Source organism: Anser cygnoides, chromosome 5 (assembly GCF_040182565.1).
Source record: "Anser cygnoides isolate HZ-2024a breed goose chromosome 5, Taihu_goose_T2T_genome, whole genome shotgun sequence".
Lineage (NCBI taxonomy): Eukaryota > Metazoa > Chordata > Aves > Anseriformes > Anatidae > Anser > Anser cygnoides.
In genome coordinates this window covers 54,751,957-54,776,056 of record NC_089877.1, presented here as the reverse complement: position 1 = coordinate 54,776,056, position 24,100 = coordinate 54,751,957, and the positions used below count along the sequence as shown (strand labels likewise).

Below are 24,100 nucleotides of genomic sequence, written 5' to 3'. Positions count from 1 at the left end.
AGGTAACAGTCATTAATAGAAGAGCTTATTCCATAAGTATTTCAATGCTACTCATTAAAAAGAAACTTGGACCAGAATTTGGAATGAGAGTCAAAACCATTGCATACTAATGTGGGATTTACATAAGTCAGTCGCAAGTTTAGACCAGACATGAGTCTGTTTGGTACAAATGAAAAAAGTATTTACGTCTGTGTTTTTCACAGGAAAACACAATTCAAAGCATAAACGCATCATATCATCCAGCATTTGCACTGATATTGGTGATATATTCTTCTGAAATACTTGCACCAAAGGAAAACCTTCATCTCCCCACCATTGTCAAGTCTCAGTGACTTAGATGTTCCGGAGAGGACCTGGTATAATAAAATACAGTAAGCCTAACTTGCCATTAATGCTGTTTTAAAGAAAAGTTGGTACTTTCAATTTTTATATTTTAAACAGATCAGTTACACATTTCAACATTAATGAAAGAGTGTAATTCGCTGCTCCTCATGTTCCTTTGTATCAAAATGCTACACTACAAGTAGAAATTGATTCCCAGAATACACTTGTTAAAAACAAACACACAAACACAACTCTGACCGTTCTGGAAGAAGGAATGAACTGCAGGATTCTTATGTCAGCCGAACCTTTCAAGCTGCACCAATAGATCTGTGCCAAGGCAAAACAAGTTTGCCATATGTGTGATGCATGCTGCTTTGTTGAGGCACTAATCTTACAATCCCAGAAATCACAAAATATTCTCACTGAACTTTGAGAAAAATGCAGTCATGTCAAATGAGAATGCAACCCTAAGGCCCTCTATGGCTCCAGTTTCAGTTCTAATTTCAGACTAGGATCTTTATCCTGAAGTCTTTACTTAGATACACACACACACACACACAAATAAATAAATAAATAAAATTGAATCACACTGCAATTGTACTTTTTTCCCACTTGCCCTTTTCATGAGGAAGGATTTCAGACAGGCTTTGAATAAACATTAACTTCTTCAGTCTAACAGTCCTAAAACGCCCATCTCTGCCACTGGAAGGAATTCAGAGCAAGAACCCCAGGTCCATCACACTCCAAACACAGAGACTTATACACTTCTGCAGGATAACAGATCACCGTGGCCAGCTGCATCCTGTAATGGTGTGCAACTGTCAGCTCACAGCAAACTCAAAGCATTGTGAGTTCACTGAGACTCAAAGACAAAACAAGTCAAATTACTTTTTTATTTGTGTCAGGATGGGCAGCTTCATACAGTCTGTAACCAGGGCCAGTTAAGGCGCAGTAACTTGTTATCTATGAGAGAATAAATTTTAGCCAGAAGCTCTGAGGCTTTGAGAGGGTTGATCTCTGGCCCACAGGAAGTGTACTACTTTTAAAAGGCTTGACTTTTATCTGGATCAGTTTTTTCCAACAAATCTGGCATTTTCTCCCCTCACACTTGCTTTAACTGTTGCATTAATATCTAGAAATTCATGGCACCCCAATAAAACTCATGTTAAAAGGTCATGAAGTTTGTCTGAACAACCTTCAGAATAGTACTGCTAAGCTTCAACATGACTGTCAGATTATTACTTTTAAAATAAAAAGCAGAAGAGATGATCTATTCTCATCTTTGGAAACCAAGTTGTTTTTTTGCTGAGACTTAAAACAACGTTAGCCTGAGCCAGACACTGAGCATGGGAAACCTGAGCGTAGATGATTTGCATCAGGCATTGCTATTGCAACCCCAGCACGGGCTCCTAGAAAGAGGATTGTCAGACAAGTTTAAGTACAGTATAATTACAACCCAGGCAATATAAATAATAGTGAAAAAGGCTTTCTGGATATATGGACAGGAATACTGCCTTTTTTTTTTTATTGTTGTTGTACTGAATTTATGTTATTAATGGCTTGAGTGCTCAAACCCCAGAGTTTCCACTTATCCCACAGCTGAAATAATCCTTTCCTGAAGATGAAGACAGACACGCACATAATAATCACTACCTGAGCTTTCACAAGTACCTGTGTGAGGAACAACTATTACCGCTCAATTTGCAGTTTCTATATACCACATGGCAAGTGCACCATCTAGTCACAGCATTGCTCACTGACATAGCCATGGCCTGCTAAAACACCTTACAAACATTCTAGCACATACTATCCATGTTTCAAGCTGATCTTTTATACCTAGACAAAATGTGGAGTTCTGGAGGCAATGAGAGACAGGTCTTGCACACAATCTGCTGGGTTCACTGGAGCTTTATGGCAAATGTGGTTCTGTAGAGGAAACACGAATGTTGGTTGGGCAGAGCTTTCTGGGCAGCCTTAGCTGGAACTTTTTCTGTGGAAACTAGCTCAGTTGCAAACTCAGCACTGCCCACAAGAGACAGAACATATGTAAGTGTTTATTACATGACTCCATCTGAAGACCTAGTTAGGCTGATAGTTTAAAGCTCCAACATTTGTACCACAGGATTTAATAACATTTTGTCCTTTTCTATATCAAGTTCTTCCAAAGACTGGAGGGAAAAATGAACAGTGAGGAATCCTTTTAAGCTACAATTGCTTTTTTGAAAGAATTACATCACAGTCCTATTCAGTGGACCAACGCTTTGTTTGCTTAACTATAGGCATCATCATGCTACAGACTGCCCACCAACACCCCAAGCACTTAGGTGCATCTTTGCTGAACTAACATGAACTTCCATCAACCCCATTTCAACCTCTTTACTTCTTACCTGTCTTTAAAGTATGAGATGAACTGTAGACACTCATCAGCAATGGGATAGACAATTTCCCCTCATCTCATTGTGATCACACATACCCTACTACATGTAAGCAATTGGACAGAGTATCACAGATCTAAGCTGCACATATTGGGGGGGGGGGGGGGGGAGCAGAAGAGAAGAAAAAAGCCTGAATTCCCTGCTTCTTCTAGCTATGCCACCTACTTAGATTTCCTCCCCTGCCTCAAGCTAGTCGCGCCTGCTAGAGTGACAAGGCCTTTGAGGTCCATTGTTTCCAGGTTAACTGGGTGGCCTTCATTCCTCTTCTGTCCTGAGGCTCTGTGGAGACTGTCCCGCCACAGTGTTTTACTTCACATCCTCAAAGCAAATGGTTGGACTCACCATTCCATTGTCTCTTTAAACTAGGCTATTTCTCCTTTTTCTTCTCCCTTTTTGCGTCTCTGCAAAATAGGACATATGAAGTCCCTTCCTAAAGTTGTTACTTGATTACGGCTGAGTTGATCTGGGGCATGTTCTTCCCTTCCCAAGTGCTCTATCACTGTTCTATTTGCTTGCTGATTGATTAAGCTCTATTGATGCTTAATATACATGGGCATGTTACTAGTTTCAGTGACAGATGGATTTGAGACACTAGTATATATAGCACAAAATAAGCCCCCTTACTCCTAATATAATACTGCTGCAAACGGTATCAGTAGATGTGATGACCCTGGATCTCCCTCCTTAGAAACTGGAGGGAGCTACTGGAAAGCCATGCATGTCACATTTCTTAATGTTGGAACTTGGCCAATAGAGCTAACCATCTCTAACCTTTCTTGTTGGCTTCTCTGGATAAAAAAGAAAGGCTTAGAACCAGGAGATAACCTCAAATTTTCACACCCTTTTCCACTGATAGACACCTTTGTGTGTGTGTGTGTGTGTGTGTGTGTGTGTGTGAAGGTCGTGACTTAGGATAGAAAAAAATGAAAATGTCTAGCCAAGATCAATGTAGAAGCTGGGTAGGAATGAACAAAATATCAAAAAGACAAAGTATTCTGCTACTGATATTCAAAAAGAAGAAAACAGCCCTGGCTAATGGTTATTTAAAGTGTTGGTCATTGAAAGTGTTGGACAACCCAAGGGGAGAGCATGAAGTGTGGGTACTCCTTCCTCTTCAGATGGGTGTTCACAGGGCCTGCAGACACCTGTGGAGAGCAAAACTGATCAGGCTACAGCTTCTCCCTCTTAGGTCCCTCAGCTTCTCACATGTTCTGTACTAAAGCACAAATTAAGGTCTTCTCTGACAAGCTCATCTCATTAATAGCACAGCAACTCTGCAGTTGTCTAAAGAGAAACTCTGCCAGACAGGGCTCAACATCAGACTTTGTCCCCTTATGGGTCTCTCTCACCACTAAGCCCACAGGCAATTCCTTATGCTTTTATCTCTGGCTTTCAGGCAATCTTTGTTCCTCCTCAGCAAGGAGCCACCACTAATTCTTCCTCAGAGCCAAAACTACAGGGATTGCTCTAACACTCCCTGCAAACAGACTGCCTCTTATATCTCTCAGCAATCCAGGCTCCCAGCCATCAGATCAGTCAGATCTCCTCAGTCCTCCAAATCCCATTATTTAGGAAGAAAACCAGGCACAGGTGAGAGTTGAGACTCAAATCCCTTAAAAACTTGCACTTGCCCCATGATAAGATGCAGGACTCTTAAAACAATTCCAGTAATTTAAACACTGGAAGGTAGAATGGAATAAGTCCAAAGAACTCCACATTTATCCAGCCTGCCAAAATATTAACCATTCCTTGCTGGAAATATTTGAGAAGTACAACTCTCAGAAAGTTGTGAGATGTCTGCTACTGATCTGGAAGACTGGGTGAAATTCTGTCTTGAATTTGTTACAAAAACAAACAAACAAACAAACAAAAAGATTGTATAAAATTAAAATGTGTTTTTCCCCTTCTAGTTTGAACACCTTTCAACATTAGTAAGGCAGAGGCAGACAAATCAAAATTTTACTACATGGCATGGGTAGTATGGGAATGAATATGACATTACAAAGTTTCTGTGCACATCCTTTTGGTTTGAAAAAAAGCCCAAACAAACTAGTAAAATGCGAGAGGCTAGGACTGTATAGTGTACAAAAAGCTTTTCGTATACCTGAATTAGTATAAAATATTTTGTTTTTCTTTCATCGTTTATCTCATCTCAGTGTCCATACATTTAGGCTATCTTCACTCATGCAGTTTTGATTTAAAAGTGCATACTGTTTGTGTTCAGTCTATCAAAATCCATGCGCATTTTAGAAGAATGTATGAATTTTACTTACTACAGGAAGGGCACCAAAACCCAGCATTACATACGAAAATGTAGATATGTATATGTTCATATATGACGGATGAAGATTGAGACTGGATATTCTTATTGACAGAGCCTTTCCAGAAGTACCATTATCCCTATAGCTTTGTAGATGTCAGGTCTCTACTCTCCAATTTAGTTCCAATGGAGACCAGTAATCCTGCTGGGGTAACACTGCTGGCTTCCGCTACAAATGCAGATGTGGTTTTGGCTTTGCTACTGCTACCAGGTCATGAGCAGTAGTTACCTGCAAGAGAAGAACCATGGGCGGGTTTTCCTTTTCTGCCCTTTTCCCATCACCGGTCACTGGAGTTGGATTATGAAATTCCTGATGCAAAATGCGGAGACATTCTTGAAGAGCTTTGGGTGGTTCTGTGTTCAAATGCTGCCATCAAGTGGATATACATAGTAGAAGGTGACAACTAATAGAGAGGATATTGTTCTGAAAGAGGAAGGTAGATACAGAGATCAAGGTTAAATCAGTTTGTTGTAGTTTTTGCAAGTTTAATGAGGCAAATTATTATAAAAACTTTTTTGGTCTAACCAAAACTTCTGTTTAAGGCTGGTTTAATCCATCTTTTTTGTATTATACCACTTTCATATTCCAGCTTCTTTGAATCTCAGACTTGCCTGTGATAGACCACAAACATAAGAGTGTTGCCCTGTGCCTGCAAAATTTGTCTGGCTTGCTAAGGATAAGGACTAGAAATTGCATTGTATTCCCATGAATTTGTTGGAAATCCTGACTCAGATGTGAGATTTAGAAAATGGGTAAGGCAGCAGGAAAAAGTCTTTCATTTTGAGATTTAGAGATTGTGCCCAAAATTGATTAATATTTTTCTTCAAATCCCAGAGCAACAGTTCAGTTTGTATTTGAAAGTGAAATACTCCTCTCTATATAGTCTTGTTTTTCCTCTTGCAAAGCTTTTAAACAACCATATCCTCATTTTCTACAAGAAATTTAGGAAAAAAATCAAAATATTTCTTGATGTTATAAGAGTAAAATCCAATATACAGTACGAATTCTGGGCTTGGTCTCAATTATGGCTACAGAGATGCAGCAAAGCTGGATTGTCTTCATGAGCCTCAAGTGTTGGCTCCAATCTGGGTTGAGCAACCACAAAAGTCTTCTCTCAAGACTCCTCTTCTTTCACCTAAGCCAGGCAGAACTGGATATTTTCCTAGGCTGTGTGACATTCAGGAATGCAAGATTTGTCCATGGCTCATTCACAAGAAATGCGTAGCAAATGAGATGTGTTTTGGAAAATCAACAGTGCATGCATAGTACGTGTGCAATAATTTAGTGTGCTCTGGATGCATATACACATAGTTCTGCCAGGAAAGCCCTGGGAGGGAGAGAGGGGGGAAGGAGCCCTATATCTGCAGCAAATTGTTTTGCCCTTAAGGCTGCAATGGTAAATAAATTTTGCCAAGGCACAGACAAATTTAAGAACTTGGAGAGGGAAGGAGGGAAGGACATAATTATGAAAACTATCTTATTCAAGCAGTGCAATATGAATCACTGTCTTCCGTGATGGTTTGTATACATTCCTACAGCCAGGTCATTAACACTTCACCTTCAAAATCTGAAGATCTGAATACCATGGTCCATCTGGATCTAAATATTTATTTGAAAACAGAGCTCAGATTATCAGCCAAGAAAAGACCAACTGTGCTGTTGTGGAGATATCATCAGCAAATGGTTTAGTACTTGCAAATAGAATACTCATTAATCAAAAGCAATGCATACGTTATTGGTTCATGAACACATATCAAGAACAGCAGTAAAAAGACAAGCCATGTATGTATTATCTGTCAGACAACCTGGTCCAGAGTTTGGTGGTTGCTACTTCATAAATTCTACTTATACAGCAGCAAGATTTCTCCCACTCTATGGCCACAAAAAAAAAAAAAAAAAAAAAAAAGAGAGAAACCAACCAACCAACAAACCACAAAACAAACAAAAAACAAACAAACGCTCCTGCCCTGGCTCTAAAAGCCTTATCTTTGTGGAGCATCTATGGGGCTTTTTTGTTAATTTATTAGGAACAAAGGCTAAGATTGTTTAAAAGGAGATAGACAAAATAAAAATACTTTTTACTGTATTCAGCTATAGGCTGGGGAGAAGAGGAAGCCACTGTCCTTAACTGATGAGTGCAAACTCTCCCATCCTGTCCCTCAGCCTAGTTTTCCTTATTTATTTATTTATAGGCAATAAGGCAGAAGTGGGGTATGAGGCTCATAGACATCATTACTTGACTAAGGCAGAGCATTAAGAAATCACAAGGGTGAGACACAGCAATACAGGTTGGTGCCTCTGGCAACAGGCCTCATAGATACATTGTTCTCTGTCTCATTAATGACAAATCTGTAGAGTAAACATAACATTGAAGTGATATCAGTGCTCTTTGTCTCTATATCAGTGTTTCTGAGGAAAGTTTATTTTAAAATTCTTTCTTTAGAGACCTGCAGGCTATTGTTGCAAGTACTGTAGCTTTCTTAAACTTAAATTTCCCTTATCACTCCAGTTCTCTGTCACCTTCGTGGTGAGTAGGCTTTGGAGCTATTCACTACACAAGTGACAGATTACCATACATATGTTTATCTTCTCCGTTCCAGAAAAGAATTAAAGACAGCTATTATTTTTTCCAGCCTTTCATGTTTTAGATAAGACTTTCCTACTTCAGAGAATATAGCAGGACAAGAGCAGCCTCTTTTACTGCTTCACTACCAGTGATAAAAAGGATGCCAGGAGCTGAAATCTGTTTTTAACATGGTGAGCTACTGACCTCTTCAAAGAGGATCTCCTGTACATAAATGAGGATATATACTGTGCTTGGGGAGCTGCCAACTAGGTTACCATGGCCAAACATCATGTGGCAGTTCATAAATATGAATTATTATAATTTCCTGCATCCTGTATTTAAACGCAAGCCTAGTTACTTGAAGCCTTGCTGTAGCCTTAAGCAGAGTGAGTTGTTAAGGGGCTGATGTAGCCTCTGTTGACAGGGAGTGGAAAGGTGCACAGCTGCATGGGTGACAACCATGGCAAAGCTGCTCACAGCAAGGGTGACATGAGAACCCCATTAATCCCTAAGGTAAAGCTAAACCCAGGCTGAATGGGCTAAATGAGAAAATAAGGTTTTCCCTTCACAGTTTGAGTTATTCTCACAATGCATTGGCATAACTTCATACAAATATGCACAAATCTGCCCTGCTTAGATCCTGTCCCCTCGGGTACCTCTGCCCAGGAGCCCCCTGCAGCCTGAGCCATCTTTTTCCTTGGACTCTGGCATGCTTCCCCAGCATGTAACTGTGCCTTGGTAGTTGTTTACTGAAATGGGCACTAGCTTCACTCCCTTCCACAAGTTTGGCTCTGTGAGCTTTCTAGGTTCATGGGTCACCTCCGGAGCAAGCAGACACACAAGACTGGATTTTACATGTGTACTAGGGGTTTAAGCTCCCATTATAGGCATGGTACACAGAGCTGACACAGAGTACAGAGAATTGCTTGGCTCACTGAGCCCTTAGGTGTATAGAGACATTCAATAAACTGTTGTGCATTAAGGCATCCAGACCAGTCTGACAGATATGACAAGGTCTTTCTGCTGGGTGCATTGCCCAGTTAGGTCGGGTGTCTAGCCTGAAAATGCTTCAAATAACACTAGATACCTATAGGTGTGCAAGTATGGGCTACTGGGTACCTATACACTGAATCACAAATTACTCTCTGTTCAGCAGAATAGTTCTCCAGCCTGCAACAGACACCAGTTACTAGCTCTCTATGGACTGTAATGGGAGCCTAGGTATTTAGCTGGCAAACTCCAAAATTTAGGTTTCTTAATGTGAAAGCCACACTTAGACTTAAGGGAGAGAAACTTATTTTTGAAGCACAGTAATTTCCATCACTATTTTTGCACTAATGAAGTTTTCACTTCACACCATTAAGTTCTTTCTTTTTACTGAATTCTGGTAAGTAATATATAGGGCAGAATTAATCACAGATGCTAAATTGCTAGATGAAGAAAGTTTAAAGGTAAGAATATCAGTGAATTGACATGAAAATGAGAAAATATTCCACGATCAAATAGCTTCAGTAAGAACATACCACCAGAGCTGGTATTTGCTCAGATGTAATTTGCAATTCTGAATATTTGCAATACAGTTCAGTTTTGGTACATCAGAACTTCTAATTACAGTTATTAAGTATTATGGTATCTTTTTGTTTTAGTAATTCATTTGTATCTGATGTACTTTCTTGTACAGTGTGTTTTCAGTGAGAATGTTGTCAACTCCATCAAGCGTACCCGTACTTTTGCTAAACTTAGTAGCTAATGCTATTCATTAACTGATGAGTTCAGAGGATCTCAACTGGTGTTAGCGGGCTATCTAGCTACTCCACAGGAAATGACTGGGCAGAGTTTCCAAAGGATGGCATAGGTGACCAAGTCAGCACCTCTGCAAGAATAGTTACGTTTGCACTATTATTGCCTCTACACTTTCTTTCCCCATGTAGAATAGTAGGAAAAACTAACAAACAAAATGCTACGTTTACTTTTGCTTTGCTTTGTCTTTCCCTCATTTGCTTTCAAAGAAATAGCTCAAGATTTAAGAATAAGTGTAAAAACAATATTGACTTATGACTGAGTTAAGGACTTGCTACACTTAAACCAAATTTCCTGATTCAATTTCAGTTGTTGATAATCTTCAGGTATCACAGATCTACCAAAATATTTTCATATTCCATTTTTTTATCGTAGATAACCAAAGACTAGTCTGCTCTTTGCCTTTGCTCTTAGTCTAACACCCTAGTGGATCCTGAACAAAACATGTCAGTCTGCTGAACAACAAAAACGTGAATATTGCAATGCAAACTGTGAAATGCTTTGAACACTTTCTTTACCTTCTCCCAGAGAGCTTGCCATTTGGAGTGAAGAGAACTTTTAAATAATTTTTAACAAAACTTGAATGGACTAAACAAACAAACGAATGAAAAAACACAACACAACAACACTTCTGAGTGCCTTAACAGATGGCTCTGGCATCAAAAATAACAGGAAAAGACAGTAGAGTGACAAACTGTAGGTGCACTGCAGGACAGAGAAGACAGACAAAAAATATGCTTCAATTACTCAACAGAAGTTTAAGGGTGGAAAGGACAGCTATACTTCAGCCACACTTCTGCTACTGCCTCATTAGACCGGGCAGCTGGGTTCCTTTCAAGAGGCGCATAAAACTGAGAGTTTTGCTTTTTTGACATGAGTCTGGAATTTGATCACTTATTCCTAGTGGATATCTAGTGTTTTGACTGGTTTTGAATCAAAGCTGTGAGGTTCGAGTTACCCGGTGGAGTTATTCCACTTTTCTGATTATATCCAAATTGATACTAAAATAGTTCTACCACAAAATAGATCACAAGAAAACAAACAAACGAAACAAACAAAAAAACAATAAAACTCTGAAATACATGTTTAAAATATATTTCTTTAAAAGAAATATGTAAATTCTACTAGCTCAAGTATTATGGCTTCAAATTCAATACTGCATACCTGGTTTCCCTTTCATCTGGATTTCTAAGTTATCTTTGCTACCATTGGTTGAAAAGTTCCTGGTTTTGATGAACATTCGTCTTCTCAACGAGAGGGAGACCACCTGTTTACTTAAAAATTTTTCATCTTGTTATTTATAAGCCAGCACTTTCCAAAAAAGCATGTCAATATCATTTTCCCTGCTAGCTTTCTTCTTTGCACAACATTGTAAAGATATGATAGAAGCAAATATTATCAGCAATGATGCAAACTTGCTCTATTATTCATAACAATTAAGGGATGTGTCAACAAAAAAATATCCCATGGTAATGTCCTGTATTATGTTCTTCAATAGTGCATTTATTTATTAAAAAAAAAAAAAAAAAGAGAGAGAGAGAGAGAAAAGAGGGAGGGAAAAAAAAAAACACAAAGGCAAGCTGTTTGACCAGCAATAATGGATTTGAGAATTTCTTTCTCACCAGACAGCTTAGAAGCTTCTAAGAAGCTTCTTATCTGGGGTGGCTGAGGAAGTAAATTATTTCTTAAGGGCACCTCCAGACATATTAAGGTATCACTATTCAAAATGATTTTTTATTTTTAGAGGTCCAAACAGTGCAGTCCCACTGGTGCTAAACACATAGACAGAACTGGTCCTTGTAATCTATTGACAGTCCCAGACACAACAAAAGGAGACATGAGAGGAGCAAAGATCCAAGGTCCATTCAGGGGACAGGTCTGAAAGCAAACCTGGAGACAATCTGCAACACAAGCACAAGGGGTCCATCCCACAGATGGGCTGGCTACCTACAGGGCAGGTCTGAGGTTCATCCAGGAACACTGATAGAGGTGGAGACCCCCACTCCTGCAACAAAGCTCAAACCAGGACCAATAGCCCTGGGCTGAGTTGAAAAAGGACCATGTGCAGGGAGTGGGTGGAGGCCCCAGGTGGGAGTGGTCAGGGATGTTAAGACCTATTAGTGCCCTCAGGCCCATGAAAATGTGTCTTTTGCCTGTTCTCAGGGATGCTTTTCATTCTTGAAAATCATGTCCACTCCATGAAATATGATAGAGAAAAAGCAAAAATGAAGAATTAAAGCAACATCCTCTTTCAGGTGACATCTATCTTTTCATTTCTCCTCACAACACCAGCATGAAAGATACTTCTCTTGGCAGAGTTCTTTGAGAAGTATGTATGGAAAAATCAGAATCAGGCCCTTTTAAATCTTGACCAGGTCTCTATACAGAAAGTTTGACCTAAGATATTAAACATCTTTTTAATATGTTGGTAGATTAACAATTTATGGAGGCACCATCCAAAGCAATAGAGACCTGTAACCTGAAATTAATATCACAAAGACTTATTAGATTCTATAGGAAGAGTAACTTACCTTATAGGTGTGCAAAATTAGCAAAACTGATTGGATAGGTGAGATACCAGTGCAAGTTTGCTCCTGTTGATCCCAATTGCTAATGTTTTTATTTATCATAGATGGAAGAAGAATTAGACAGGGACAGTTATGACAAGTTTTCTGAAGTATAGCATTTACAAATCAATAATTAAACCAGTATAGCCCTTATCTGCTGTTTATTCAAAATAAAATAAAATAATAAAGCATAATTGATTAATTTACAGGTACTATATTTACCAAATAAACTAAGCACAAGACAAGAAAGCTGCAAAACAGTTCCAGTGGTAAATCACATTTTATTTTACAAAAAATAGCTGCCTTGAAAGTAAATCAGATTAACATTCCCTGATCTTTAGTCTTTTTTTTTTGTCTTTTTTTTTTCTTTTTTAATTATTATTTTTTACATTTATTTGGGGGAATGAAAAAATCATTAGCAATACATATACATTAAAATTTTCTTCATTATCACTCAGCACAAGCTACACCAAATGTACCCACAAATATTGAGGCCAACCACAGGTAACAAGTTCAATCCATTTTTCATATTGCTATGAAAAGTTGCAAGTTGCTTGTAAGCTTTCAAGGACCTAGATGGCAGTGTAGTTCTTAGTGTAATTAGTCAATTTGATCTTCTCTGGGAAGATAATATTAACAGAGAGGTTTTCCCCATTGCTAGACTTCAGAAAAAAGTTCTTTTTCTTGCGTAGAAGATGACTATATTTGGCATTAGCAAGCCACATTTCACATTTTGAAAAAAATACTATCCCAGTTGTACCCAAGACAACAAGACATGTAAGTAAGCCCAGTACAACAAAACATATCACTTGGCTTTTACTGAGCAAGGGATCTGCATTTTGGATTGTTTCTTTCACTGTTATTTTCAGGATTTCCTGTTCTTGATGATGCACTGATCTGTGATGAGCTTTTGGGGGTTGCTTGTAATTCTGCATACGCTTTGTGCCTGTATTCACTCCAAAGAGACTTGTGTTTTTGCTGGGATGTTTGCAGGTTGCACCAACAAATTCTGGCTTACAGATGCATTCAAATCCTCCCTGTGGGTGTTCGCTGCATGTCCCTCCATTCTCACATGGGCCACTTGCACAGAATATGACACGGCTGCTGCAGAGCTTTCCCGTATAGCCATGGGGACAAAAACAGCTGAAACCCGCACCAATATCTGTACACGTTCCTCCATTTTCACATGGGTTGGATTCACAGTCATCTCTATCTATTTCACAGAAGTTGCCAGCAAAACCAGAAGGGCACAGACAGGAAGCATGGGGTGCAAAACCATTGTCATCGATGCATGTTCCTCCATTCTGGCAGGGAGAGCTAGAATAGAGAACAAACACATACATACACAGAACTGAATCACAGTCCAAGGAAAGAAGCTATTAGGAAACACTTTGTATAATAAAAGGAAATGGTTTTCTTTAGAAGAGCCAAAACCTAATGCAAATCTACTAAATCAGTCAAGTTGAATCAAGAATGAATTTATTCAACAGCTTTGTTAATACAGATTATAGTATCTTCTGCTGACCCTTCAGACAGGATTAATACACCACTATATAAATCCAACCTGAAGAGCCATGAAGTGATTTTAAGTTATTTCAAATATTTTTCCAAATTATATTTCCTAATGTTTTCATAAGCTTAGAGCTATTTAGCTAAGCTACTATTTAGACAAGACTGAACAATGACATTAGCAGCAAGAATTTTTTTTCCACTTGATTATTCATAAAATAGTCTCTGTATGGTATTGGCAGAGCAAAACACTGCAATAGCAGTGAGATGCGAAGCGGATTGCTTTTATTTTGCCTCTGTATTGCTCCATGACATATAAAAAATGTAAAGATAAACAGATAATTTTCTGCAAACTGTTGTTGAGCAAAGAATTTTGAGAAAAAAAAAAAACTATAATAAAAATATAAATGAGATGGTGTCAGCATTAGCAAAGCAGCTGTAATGTGAGAACAAGACAAGAGGAAACCAAATGTTTCCGAACCTTTTGAGAACTTAATTATTAATAGCCTGGTACTATGTTTTAAGTGATGTCAAGTCACTTTATTTTTTTCACCTTTGCAATGTCACTGTGCCTTACCAGGTATATGGCCAAAAGATAGGGCCACCTACTGACAGAAAGGCACAGAAGCTGTCAATTCAGTGGAGCTATTCAAAGCAGATGTGGTCCTTTAACTGGTCTTGTTGGCTGAAAAGGGGCCTGGGGTCATGTGTTTACAAGTAAAGATCAAAGCCACTTTCATGGCAATTCACTGTACATGAACAAAGCATTTAAAACTTACCTTTTAAAAATGGATCTGAGGCAATGAAAGGCAACATTACACTTGACAAAGCTGACAACAAGCCTATCTGACTAGTTTTCCTAACAGTTATAAATCTCTAAAGACATACAGCACAGTACCAGGATACAGCTGAAAAGTCCAAGCATTTTTTACATGTTACATTTCCAGGGGAAATCCCTAGAGGTACTGAACATCTGCAGCTTTGTGAAAGCTGACATTTCACATTTGTCAGTGGCCATTACAGGTTCTTATATTGGGATACAGAGGTTTAAGAAATCTGTTGATGCCTTGAGTGAGGCAACAGTGAAAATAAAATAAGCTCCTGACTACAAATGGCCCCTGACCACTGGTGGGATAAGGCTGAGCTTCTCAAGTGCCCAGTTGTTTCTATGGGAGTAGCTATCGTACAGACTACCCCGAGCAACTCTGGGTTTTCTGCGGTTTGAAACAATTGGTGGCCACTCATAAGGAGAGATGGACTACTGTGGTAAAGTGGTCGTCTGCCTGTTTTTTTCACTACTTACACACACACACACAAAAACTCTCTCTGTCCTCTCATTTTGTCCTTCACTGTAATTGTTATCTGGAAAAAAATGTTACCGAAAGAACACGCTGGAAGTCTGGAAACTGTATTATGAAAGCAAAATGAGTTGTAGGTGGACTTTGCCATAGCACTTATTAGGACAGTCTGGTGACAACATGAGGTGCTTGTGCAAATGAGGAGTTTTGCTACAATCACCAGCCTCTCTGTATGCTTTAAGCAAAACATGGAACCTGTAGCTGGACAGTCCTTGAGTTATTGAATGGTTATGATCTGTCTTGGAGAGTCTTGCACCCTCTCTTGGCTTTACAGGTCTCATGGAAAATCAGACTAACTGTTTTGGATCTGGCAATATGCAGAAATTGGAACCCTCATGTGCAGGCCAAATTGCAGAAATGTAGGGAATTTCCAGGGTAATTGGAAGAAATTGCTGGAGAATGTAAGTGTAAAATGATTTTTTTCCTAATTTTTGTATAAAATTTTTTTTTACACTTTCTCAAAAGTATAAAAAAAATAAAAACTGCTTAGAAGAAACATGAAAAATTTTGAAAAATGTATTATTTACTAATGAATCTCATTTACCTATGTTTTAATATGCTTAAGTGAATACGATATTAGTAATCTCCTTGAATACATTCAGTTACTTTATATTTCTGGCATTTAAGGCATGTTCAGCAAGGGTGGTGCATGAAGAACTTACTGTGGAAACATGGACCTACCACTTCTTCGCTTTCCAGATACTCTGCCTTCATTTCAGAAAGCACCTTCTGGTTCTCTGCTTGAGACCAAATCTTCAAAACATCACACAGATGTCACTAACACAGATACACCTGCTAGATTTTGTAAAGACACCAGAAAAATTACTTTGATTTGTGAATTGTCTTGGTACTATCTATGAATATTAACTTAGGAACCAGTGGCAGTATTTAGTAATATCAACATTTTTAACCATGCCACTGATACAGAGAGGTGGGATACAGAAGTGGGATGAAAGTGAGGTGACCTCTTATGATAAGGTCTCTTTCCAGGATTTGAGGTGCACTCTCCAGCGGACTATAAAATATTAGTAGACATGTACTGCTTATAGTGAGAACACTCTTGTTCCACTACAGTTGTCTTCTGCTCATTATCCTCAGAAGGACACAACTTCCTAGAAAAAAGGAATTGCTGTTTCAAGAATGTTGATTTGTTATGATTTTTTTTCATGATTTCCAAACTAGCTCATGAGTATTCAGTTTGAACTGAGAGTATTATCACAAAAGTATAGTTTCATCAGTTTAAAAACATGAGAATTTTACATGGAACTAACCTGTGTTATTCCATTGATACTGTATGTCACCTGTCCTTTGTGATAGTTACTATACACCCGCACTGAATTACTGAAATATTTGCTCAACAGACAAAAAGTGGAGAAACCAAGCTATTCACAACACCTATGTTAGGCAAGTACCTTGGATGTCATACAAGATGTTTGTAAACAACTTAAAAATCCTCTTGGTCAATGAAGAGAAATAGGCAACTGAGAGCAGCTAGATGCTGAAAGTAATCTCAGAACTGTTACTAGCTCCCACTTAAAAGAAATGGGAAAAAACTTCCACTGACATAAAGTTGTAAGAATCATTAATTCTTGCCAGAGACAGTGAAAGGAATTAATGACAATATACTTTCCTTAAAAAAGAGTGTACAGGACTTCAGGAAGATTTAGTCAAAAGGAAGGTCTGAATATTAATAATTATCTGTTGCTGAGCAAAAAGAGAACCAGAAGGTATTAATAGGGAGCTACAGAGAAATAAGGAAATCTTGGTAAAAGAGAAAACTGTCATTTTAAGGTGATATCTTTATCAGGCTTGCATCCACCAGAAGGACATTCTGTGTGGTTATGGGATTAGATCCTTGATGAACCAGAAGACAATAGATAATTCTAGATTTCAACCAAAACAATTCACAAATTTTTTAAAACTAAAACATTATCCCCCCCCCCCTTTTTTTTTTTTCTTTCCACTTTGTCCTACCAGTTACATTTCTGTAAGCGTTTCAGTTTGTTGCCATTGCCTTTTGCCCTGTCACTGGGCACCTCTGAGAAGAGCCTGGCTCCATCTTCTTTGCTTCCCTCATCAGGTATTTATCCACATGGAAAAGATCCCACAGAGCCTGCTCTTCTCCAGGCTAAATAATCCAGCTCTCTCAGCCTCTCCTCATAGGAGGGGTGCTCCAGTCCCTTCGTCATCTTCATGGGCCTGTGCTGGACTCTCTCCAGTATGACCTCCTCCTCATGTAGTGGAAAACAGAACTGGACCCAGTACTCCAGATGTTTCTCACCAGTGTTGAGCAGAGGGGAATTATCACCTTCAACCTGCTCCCAACACTGTTCTAACATCTTACTTCTCTTAGAGAATGGAAGGAAATCCCCTCCCACATCCTCTTCTGGTGGAATTGAGATTGTCTCCCTCAGTAAACCGTTGACATACCATCATATATATGGTAAGAAAATGACAGGCTGGTGAACTAGGTGATTTTGTGCAGAGAGCTTGTGGGTTGGTTACCGTTCTTATTACTGTACCTTGATTTTACCTAAAATTATCCCTCACTAGAGGTGAGAACATGGGATGGCAGGTTACTACTTATTAAAATCATGGCAAGGCATAAATTCATCACAACAAAGTGTGTAAACTATCACGTTTAGTACTCAAATTATGTGCATGAACTCATATTGTTAATGTGTAAAATTTTCAGAATAACAGAACAGATTTGTGAAGTTTGCTAAAAATATCAGCAACTAAATAATTGTCCTAGCAGAAGAATTACATATTTTAGCAAGAAATGTTTCCACTTAGCTAAGAAATCTGAAGAATGTTCAGTAGGAATGTAGATTTTAAATTCACATCAGAAATCAATATTTACCCATTAATAATGCAAGGTCCTTTTTTGAGGTGGCAGTTTTTTCCTGTAAATCCCTGGGCACACAGACAAATATATCCTCCATCACCAGTCTCTATACATGTTGAGTTATTGATGCAGGGCTTTGCAGAACATGGGTGAATATCTGTTTAAAAACAAACAAAACATATTTTTTTAGTTGTATTAAAACACTTTTCAATAAAATGAAATCTAGACTGTCAGCAGATGACCAGAGCCAGGGCTCAAATAAAGTTAGGAGAAAGAATCTGTAAGTAGTAAAGAATAGTTTAAATAAAATGTAGCTTTAATGATCATTCATCCTGCATTTTACAAGTTTTGATTTATTACTCCCTCTGTTAAATTGAAGAACAGATTGTTCAATTATTACAAGCATTTTGAGCTTGTTTCTCTTCCTAGCTCCAACTTACAAAATGGTTTTGAATTCTTCCAGTCTATAAATAATTTATATTATCAATAAAATAGTAGGGGAGAAAGAACTTCTAATGGGTATAGTCATCCTTTTACAGCCTTGGCTTATCCATGAACAGAATTCTGATAAAGTAAAACGGAACAGGGAATTCTCCCCGCTCCCTGCCCAACAACCTGTCATTATGTGCTTATGAACAAACATTTCATAACAACAGAGATCAGCAAGTTACAAAGTCTCTTAAGATTTCATCTTTTGGCTTGGCTGCATCTAACCCTTACGTAACTGTACCAGAAGAGAGGGCTGTATGGTGTGTTTTCACCCAGTCACACATCTCATTTTCTTTACTGTTTCCCTGCTGAGTGACTTCCCACTTGAACAATTAGCAAATTTTTAAAATAATTAAAATTAAATAAACAAACAAGTGCATATTTTAGCCAACTAATGAAGCAGCTGCACTGAAGAGCTGGCTGCAAGTTATATGATGCCTCTAACACTCCCGTGCATAAACACACTTTCTGAAAAGATGAAAAAGGATTTAAGGGCATTTATATTCTAGTTCCCACAGCATAACATGAAAGGTAGATGATATCATGAGCTACTGCAAAATTTTAACCACAGCAAAACACTTCAATAGCCTTAGCTTTTGAATATAATCTTCCTTGGATAAAGAGCTCTATTTTCTAATATGTTTGCCTCTTCTCATTATAAGACATCCACTTTGCAAGTGCTATGAGTGTAAGCTCCAGTTTTCACAAGGTCCAAAATAATCATGAATGAGGGAAATCCTGCTCTGTGCATCCTGGTTCCAGGTGTACATATACCTGATTTCAAGAATGTTTCCAGAGGATAAGATACCATGGCATTCAGGCAGGCAGGTGGTGCAGCCCGCGGCAAAGAGGTTAATCATCAGCATCAACACCAATTTCTCTCTTTAAGAGCCATGCCTGTCCAAGTGGTTGCAATAATAGTCATAAATGATACCAGTAATCCTGGCCTATATATTTACAGTGGATCAAACACAACCTATAATCTGCAAGCCTATAAATTATAAGGTATGTCATTCTTCATCTGAGCTGAAAACCAGATAGCCTATGGTAAATATAAAAGCTACACAATCAGAGGCACTAGCAAATCACTCGATAACCTCAAACTGTTACAGAAAGGAAGTTCCATGACCCATACTAAGGAGATTGTACACTAACTTTCCTAGAAAATGGAGAAAGAGAACACCACCATTCAAAGTTACCTCTTTTTCTCTGGTGTTTAGCAAGCAAATAAGGTACTGAGACCGTATCTATATTTTACAGAAATTTCAGATGTTAACAGCAGTGGCCAAGTGAATTTTGGACCCATATCTGGGTTTTGCCATCCTGGCGAGTTGGTATTTGCTGACAGCTGGCAACATTAAAACAGTGGCTATGCCAGAAATCCCCTGGCAAATATTACACTTTCTATAGCAGCAAAAAGGAAGCATGACAAGAAAACCCCCAAACTAATGACCTTCTGTCAACCTCCACAGAAACAATATAAATGTAGCTTTCTAACAAGGCTTATCTCATTACATGCCTGAAGCTAAAAATTGTTTCCAGTAGCTACAAAATGTCAGTTAATGACATTTGCATGTGAAATTATGGCAGTTTTGGTCTCCTGTCATCACACACAAAAATACAGTATTAGAAGAGGGAGGCAAGGAATCTCATATTGCATGGTAAAAATTGATATGTTTGTATTTCCATATTTAAAAGATAGTTATGTGTATATAACAATGGCCCCCAAATGAATAGGAACCATCATTTTGTCCTTTTGTCCTTTTTCTTAACCTGATCAAGTTTCATTTAGTGGTACCTGTTAATGAGTTATAGCAGTCTGTAATGACTTTATACAGCCAGGAAACCAAAACCAACACAACCTTTTGGCAAAGGATGTGGAGACCAGTGTTTGAGCAATTAACCCCATTTTTGGTTACAGTGCTTTCATGGGTCAGAAGAACAACCTTCCAGTGGTGAGGAAACTAGGACTCTTGATCCCTTGTTGCATTTAGAATAGGTAAATCCACTGAGATGTAAGACTTTCAATATAATGTGTCCCTCCACATGAACAGATAGCTATTCCTTTTTGGCTGAGAATTCTTGGTACATCTTCATGGGGATCTAAATGCAAATTGGCAAAGAAGACTCTGAGGTAACACTGAGCGTTGCAAAAAGTAATAGTTTCTGGACTTAAACGAGGAATATCTATTTTGTCTTATAAAACTATCATAACGATTATGTATTAAACTATTATTTTTCCATAAAGGTAGCGGTATAGGTCCAAAAGAACTGTTTTCCATCCTAAATACCAGTTGTAAGAGAGGAAGGTACAAAGCTCAGAAATATTTAAGTGCTTAGAAATTCAGCTAAGCGCTTAGATTTTTATTATTATTATTTTTTTAAGTATGTCCAAATAGAAAACTTCATATTAATTTAGTTGTGTAGATGGTACCTTTAAAAAACCTGGTTCTTTGTGGTCACTGACAAGTGATAAAGCTGAGCCTCCTAAGTTGGCAGTTGGGCATTTTTCTGTCTAATTTCAGAAATCTATGATTGTAGACCACAGACCCATTCAGAGGGACCCATTCCCCTTTACTAATTATAATGAAAATCCAGTTGTTTGTCCCAGGTATGAAGACATCAGTGAGAGAAGCTAGAAAAACATAATTAATGTACTTATCTCTGAATGCTTACAGTCACATCTGCACCAGTGCTACTGCAGTTCCTGCAAACATACCAGGACTAGCTTTAAACAAAGGAATATGCCTGTGTGTGCAGCTGATGCATACAGACTGCAAAATCTGATGAGAAGATGAGTGATTACCTGAGCACCTTGCACCAAGCTCCATGCCACTGCAAGGATGCACTACCAGAAACATTGAGTCTTTCAGTCATCTTGAAAATTTTATCCAATTCATACTGCATCGTAATTAACTACTCTTTTGGGTATTCACTGACAGACCACAGCCATGCTCTACAAATTAGAAACTGTATAACAACAAAAGCCTGAATTTGAAGCAGAGAGAACAAGGTCCTGGACACTTGTCCTCTTCCAGCTGCAATTATGCAGGCTGAACTGGTGCATGCTCCTGGATGCTCATGCAGCTTCTGTCCCCTCGGATATCTTGGCTGAACGCTCATCTGTCCATGTCAGCCAAAACAAACCAGCTCAGCAAAGTCCAGTTCTTCAAATTACTTATGCTAAGCTGACTCATTCTGACAGGAAAGAGGTGAGCAAGCGCACTCTGTGCTTATTCCCTCAGGTCTGGGAGGAAAGCAGTAGCCTGCTTGGGCAGACCTTTTTCTCAGTTATACTAATGCTACTCCACTGAATCATCACTGGGTTGACGAATAAATATTAGTCTAATAAGAAGCATTATTATTAAGCTCATATCTTTCTGTACAGAAATTACTATATATATATATTGTGTCAGGTAAATATTTCAAATTATCTAATATAAAGATGTGTGTTTTTTATCAAAAAGACTTATATGACTTCAAGTGAGCAGTTTGGTTTTTTTTTTGTTAGCATTGTCCACAATGGTTAATATTTAAAAAAATATGAGGTTATGTGCTGCTTGCACATATGCCCAGTTACCAAAGACACTGCATTAATTTGTCTAAATTATAGAAGTTCCAGGCTTACATGCTGCTGTCCAGAGTATTTTTTTTAAATATTTATCCAGAAGGATTTTTGCAAGTCTCCAGCACCAGATGGGGCTGTTTCACCTCACTTGCTCAAGGATAAGAAAAGATGTGCAAACCTATGTCACAGAGGCTGCCAACCCAGCCCTCTTCACAGATGCACTGCCAGGGTTTGGCACAGCTGCCATGCAAACACCCAGGGAAAGGAACACACTGATTACAAAGAGCACCCTGCCAACCAGGCTGACACCTGAAAGAGATAAAAGACAAGATAGAGGCATAGTTTATTTTTAATAAACATAATTACAAGGATGTTCTGCTTTTCAAGGCAAAATAAATAAACTTTCAGATACGAAATTGGACTATACAGCACATTGGAACAAAAAGATACCATCAGTGCTTCCAGGATACTAGAAGCAGTTCATCTGAAGAAAACTGTTTAATTCAGTGACAAAAAGTTAATAAATGTTAACCAATGTAAAGTCTTTTCTTACTGGAATAATTAGGCTAAAAAAGCATCTAGATGTCCAAGCTCTATGGCTCCAGTTACTGTATGCTAATAGAGTGCTGCTTCATTACAGTACCGTATTTTCAGAGGACAAATTATTTCAGTTTCTGTCTATTTTACAAGGACAATGAATTACTGTAGAAGTCTGTTCCTGAGCTAACAAGCATGTCTGACAGATTTTTTACCTGCATTCACTGGGAAATTCACAAAATCCATTCACTGGGTGGCAGCCAGTTTTACAGTTCACACCTAGAAAAAGAGATTTTTAATATCAAAATAGAAAAATCAGCACTCAGAAAAAAAAAATATATATATATTATGTCCTCTACATATTATTGGTGTTTTAAAAGAAACCACACTGTATAGTAAGAAGAAACCAGACTGCATAGTATTCTGATTGTTTTTGTTATGGGTATTAAAATATCTTTTTGATGTTTCCCAAATGTTAAGTGAACCTAATCAGGAGCATGCTACAGAGTGTTTCTATAGGATGAGTGGAATGATGTAGAGAATGGACTGCAAAAGGATTCATAGTAAAACACGGTAGCATATGTAAAGTAAAACACTGCTATACACTACTTGAAAATAGAAACTTCAGAGCAGATCCATAGCTGCCATTTCACAACATGCGACTCCAGTTGCATTATTTTAGAACTACTTGAACCTCAGAAATACCTTTAATCAGAGAAAAAAATCCATGCAAAACAACTTACTTGTGTTAAATTCATTTCAACGTTATGTCGGATGAAAAAAGAAATCGTCATTTTGATTAAATGGTACACGAATAACTGAAGTTACAAAGAAGAGGTCTCGGTCTCTTTTTTTTTTTTTTTTTTTTTTTGCCGTTTGTTTCCAACTACCAGCACCAAGCGCATTCAGCGGTACGATGCCACCACTGACACCCTCCTCGAGGGGCAGTGGAGATACCCCCCAGACGGGGGGTGAGGAAGAGCTCCTTACAGACAGCCAGGACCCTCAACCGGAGCGAGCTTCAGGGGAAGCACCGGGGGAATTCGGGTTCGCCGCGGGTGGGCTCCCCGCGCCGCCCTCAGCCCGGCCCCAACAAACTCCGCCAAGTTTCCCACCCCGCTCCCCGCCGCCCCCCGGCCGGTACCTGGGGCTGCGGGGAGGACGAGGGGCAGCAGGCAGCAGCAGCAGCAGCAGCAGCCGAGGAGCCCGGCGGCGCGCAGCCCCATGGCCGGGGAGGAAGAAGAGGAGGAGGAGGAGGAGGAGGCGTCGGCACCCCCGCCCGCAGCGCTGCAGGGGCGGGAGGAGGAGGAGGAGGAAAGGAGAAGGAGGAGAAGGAAGAGGAAGGCTGCCCAGGGCAGCCCCTTGCTCAGTGCTGGCGCTCCGAGGGCTGAAAGAGGAGCCGGCACCTTGCGCACCCTGTGCGATCGCGGCGAGGGAAGGCTTTTGGGAAGGCTTTTGGGAAGGCTGCGGGAGGAGGGAGGTCTAGCGGGGGGGTTTGAAGCACGCCTTTTACCTCGTTGAAACTTACTCCGGCAGTTCACAAACAGCTAATTCGGGGCTTCGGGTTTCTGAAGACTTCTCTCCTTAGTCGCGCACATCAGAGCTCCAAGTTTTTTTCAGGAAAGACCCCAGCAAAAGCAAGGAAGGCAAAGCATCTTCTGTTTTTGAGGCTAAAGAGTTAAAAAAAAAAAAAAGGCCCCCAAAACTACATCTCTTTTTTATACACTGAACAGATCAAGAAGAAAAAAAAAGTTATTCCACCACTAGGCAATTTAAAT

The 24,100-nt window shown here is 39.0% G+C and overlaps 1 protein-coding gene and 1 long non-coding RNA gene across 2 annotated transcripts; both read right to left on the bottom strand.

Annotated features, from left to right (window-relative positions):
- Positions 1-5,374: 5,374 nt before the first annotated feature.
- On the bottom strand, positions 5,375-11,491 carry LOC106047809 (uncharacterized). Its single transcript, XR_001213974.3, has 3 exons — positions 11,398-11,491; positions 10,611-10,720; positions 5,375-5,503 (listed from the first exon to the last, which is right to left on the bottom strand). It is a non-coding gene; the product is annotated as an uncharacterized lncRNA (long non-coding RNA).
- A 783-nt stretch (positions 11,492-12,274) lies between these two features.
- DLK1 (delta like non-canonical Notch ligand 1) lies at positions 12,275-23,891 on the bottom strand. The gene is made up of 5 exons (XM_013199472.3): positions 23,467-23,891; positions 22,538-22,601; positions 21,964-22,094; positions 17,744-17,885; positions 12,275-13,330 (listed from the first exon to the last, which is right to left on the bottom strand). The coding sequence occupies exons 1-5, from the start codon at positions 23,546-23,548 to the stop codon at positions 12,586-12,588; spliced, it is 1,164 nt and encodes a 387-aa protein (XP_013054926.1). The 5' UTR covers positions 23,549-23,891; the 3' UTR covers positions 12,275-12,585.
- Between the last annotated feature and the right edge of the window lie 209 nt (positions 23,892-24,100).

What these genes read in the sequence shown, in the direction of transcription:
- DLK1 (XM_013199472.3), bottom strand. Translation starts at nt 23,548, where the DNA reads ATGGGGCTGCGCGCCGCCGGGCTCCTCGGCTGCTGCTGCTGCTGCTGC. An exon ending in CGTCCTCCCCGCAGCCCCAG is followed by an intron (nt 22,602 to 23,466) that starts GTACCGGCCGGG and finishes CTCTTTTTCTAG; the next exon opens with GTGTGAACTGTAAAACTGGC. An exon ending in GGACCTTGCATTATTAATGG is followed by an intron (nt 13,331 to 17,743) that starts GTAAATATTGAT and finishes TCTCTATTCTAG; the next exon opens with CTCTCCCTGCCAGAATGGAG.